We start from the raw sequence: 2,828 nt of genomic DNA on the forward strand, positions 1-2,828 counted from the left end.
TTTACACAATCAACCCATATATTTAATTAGTCTTCTTTTGATCACTTAATTAATCCTAGATTAATTCTTGATCAATACTAATTAAATAATCTTATTATTAATATTATTAATATACTAGAACTTATAATATATTAATAACCATAAGTGTCTTATTTCTCTCATTCAAGTGCATGATGGTATGCAACCCAAATGGACCATGCCGGGTCGGGTCAAGTCTTACCAAATATAGTTATGGACTTAGACATTAATCCAACATAAGGATCATTGCTTATGGAGATCCTGAGTTGTACGTTGTTCTGCATAGCAAACGTTTGCTAGGGGTGGGCGTTAGTCTAGATAACGCCCCTCCGATGCTTAAAGTAGTAATTTATTCGAGGAGAAAATAAGTAATGATGAAAAGTTTAAGGTAAAGAACATGTGCACCTTGGTTTTGTTGAAGATTCTTCGACCTTATTTACATATATTATGCTTTGAGATGTATTTCATTCCAGGATTTTGGCAAAATGTCTCCTTCGAGTGTTGCTAGCCAATATGCTCCTTTTCCTGCTTCAGCATTTATGAGATATGGTCCTTCCTATTTAGGAGTTAATTTACTTACACTAGGATCCTTGGTGTTTTGGAATGTTTTCCTTAATAACAAGTCTCCTATTTAGAATCTTCTAACTTTTATGTTCTTGTTGTAAGCCTTGGTGATCCTTTGTTGATGAGCAACAATACGTATCTTGGCAAGATCTCTAAGTTCGTCAACAATGTCAAGATCCTGGCCTAGGATCCTGTCATTTTTTTCTTGATTTTGGAGCAAGTATCTTGCCTTCGGGGTCACTACTTCGGTAGGGATCATTGCTTCTGTCCCAAACACCAAGGAGTAGGGGATCTGACGTGTGGCTACTTTGGAAGTAGTTTTATCTGCCCATAGGACGAAAGGAAGCTCTTCTACCCATCTTCCTTTCTTTTTGTCTAGCCTTTTCTTCAAGTTGTTCACTATGATCTTATTGCTAGATTCTGCTTGAGCATTAGCATGGGGATGAACATGAGTGGACATTATCATTTTGATTCACCAACTCGTGAAAAAGTCTCTTGTCCTTTTTCTTATGAATTGGGATCCATTGTCACATATGATTTCAGACGGGATCCCAAACATGGTCAAGATATTACATTTAATAAACGAGACTACCTCTTTGTCTCTTACCTAAACGAAGGCTTCCGTTTCAATCCACTTCGAGAAGTAATCAATTATCACTAACATGAAGAATTTTCCTCCTGGAGCTATTGGTAATTTTCCCACTATATCTGTTCCCCATTTCATGAATGTCCATGGAGAGATAATAGGATGTAGAGGTTCTGCTGGTTGATGCAGGATGTTGTTATGTCTTTGGCAAGCATCTTTCTTTTGAGCATGTAGAAAAGAATCTCTCTTCATGGTTGGCCAGTAGTATCATGTTCTCAGTACCTTGGAGCATAAGGATATATCCCCGGTGTGATTGCCATAGTCTCCTTCATGTATGTCCTTCAAGACTTCTGCAGCTTTAGGATCTTCCAAGCATCTAAGATATGGACATGCCATAGAATTTTTATAGAGTTTACCTTGGATTATTACGAATCTTGAGACTCTTGTTCTGAATGCTCTTTCGCGTTTTTCTTCTGTTGGAATCGTGCCATTTTGGATATACTTCATAATGGGTTGGACCCATGATCGTGGACTTCTTCGAGGATCATGTTTGTTAGGATCCCTTTGAGGAGGGATCTAAGGGTCAGGATCTCTGATGGCTGTTACATTTATTGGTTGTTTAGGATCATCAAATTTGTCAGAAGGGGATTCTATAAATGGAGTTATTATGTGGGTTATAGGGATCTTCGTTTCTGGTGGGATCCTTAGGGAGGTTCCTAAGTTGGCTAATACATCTGCTTCTGTGTTTTCTTCTCTAGGAACTTGGGTTAGGCTAAAGTTTTCAAATTCAGATGCTAAATTTTTTAGGATCTCCAGGTATAATGCTAATCTTTCACCTTTCACAGCATAATATCCATTGAAGTGATTAGTTAATAATAAAGAATCAACAAATACTTGAAGATCCTTGATTTGAAGATCCTTAGTCAATTGTAGTCCCATAATGAGTGCTTCATATTCTGCTTCGTTGTTGGTTGTGTTGAATTCGCAACTAACTGCTTGGGGTAGGATGTCCCTGTGGCAATTTTAGTATGATCCTTAACCTTGTTCCTTTTTGGTTTGAAGCTCCAACTATGAATATTGTCTATTTTCCCAAGTGTTCATTTTCTAGGAGTTGTTTCGCTTCAATGTCTACTTCGTTTTGTAGATCATCACTAAAGTTTGCCACAAATTTTGCTAATGCTTGTGACTTTATGGCAGATCTTGGCTCATATTTGATGTCAAATGTGCTTAACTTCACTGACCATTTTTCCATCCTTCCTGACATCTATGGTTTTCTCATCACATTCTTAATAGGATAATTAGTTTTCACATGTATAGTATTGTTGGATTAGTGTCTAAGTCCATAACTATATTTGGTATGTATTTGACCCGACTTGGCATGGTCCATTTGGGTTGCATGGCATCATGCATTTGGATAGACAAAAATGAGAGAAATAACACTTAAGGTCTAGTAATATATTATAAGTTCTAATATATTAATAAGATTATTTAATTAGTATTGATCAAGAATTAATTTGGAATTAATTAAGTGATCAAAAAGGAGACTAATTAAATATATGGGTTGATTGTGTAAATCATCCATACTTGTATAGTGGGATAATGCTCCATGGATTATTAAGTTGGTCTAAAACCCATAGGATGCTCCATGGTGTTTTTGTAC

At 36.5% G+C, this 2,828-nt stretch overlaps 1 protein-coding gene across 1 annotated transcript; it reads right to left on the reverse strand.

The window, feature by feature from the left end:
- Positions 1 to 649: 649 nt before the first annotated feature.
- On the reverse strand, positions 650 to 1,042 carry LOC145060234 (uncharacterized). The gene has a single exon (XM_079007939.1). The coding sequence runs from the start codon at positions 1,040 to 1,042 to the stop codon at positions 650 to 652; it is 393 nt and encodes a 130-aa protein (XP_078864065.1).
- Positions 1,043 to 2,828: the final 1,786 nt, after the last annotated feature.

This window comes from Lactuca serriola, chromosome 6 (genome assembly GCF_051521515.1).
Source record: "Lactuca serriola cultivar US96UC23 chromosome 6, Lser_US96UC23_V15, whole genome shotgun sequence".
Classification (NCBI taxonomy): domain Eukaryota; kingdom Viridiplantae; phylum Streptophyta; class Magnoliopsida; order Asterales; family Asteraceae; genus Lactuca; species Lactuca serriola.

Coding starts and splice junctions, on each gene's coding strand:
- LOC145060234 (XM_079007939.1), bottom strand. CDS start 1,042: ATGTCCACTCATGTTCATCCCCATGCTAATGCTCAAGCAGAATCTAGC.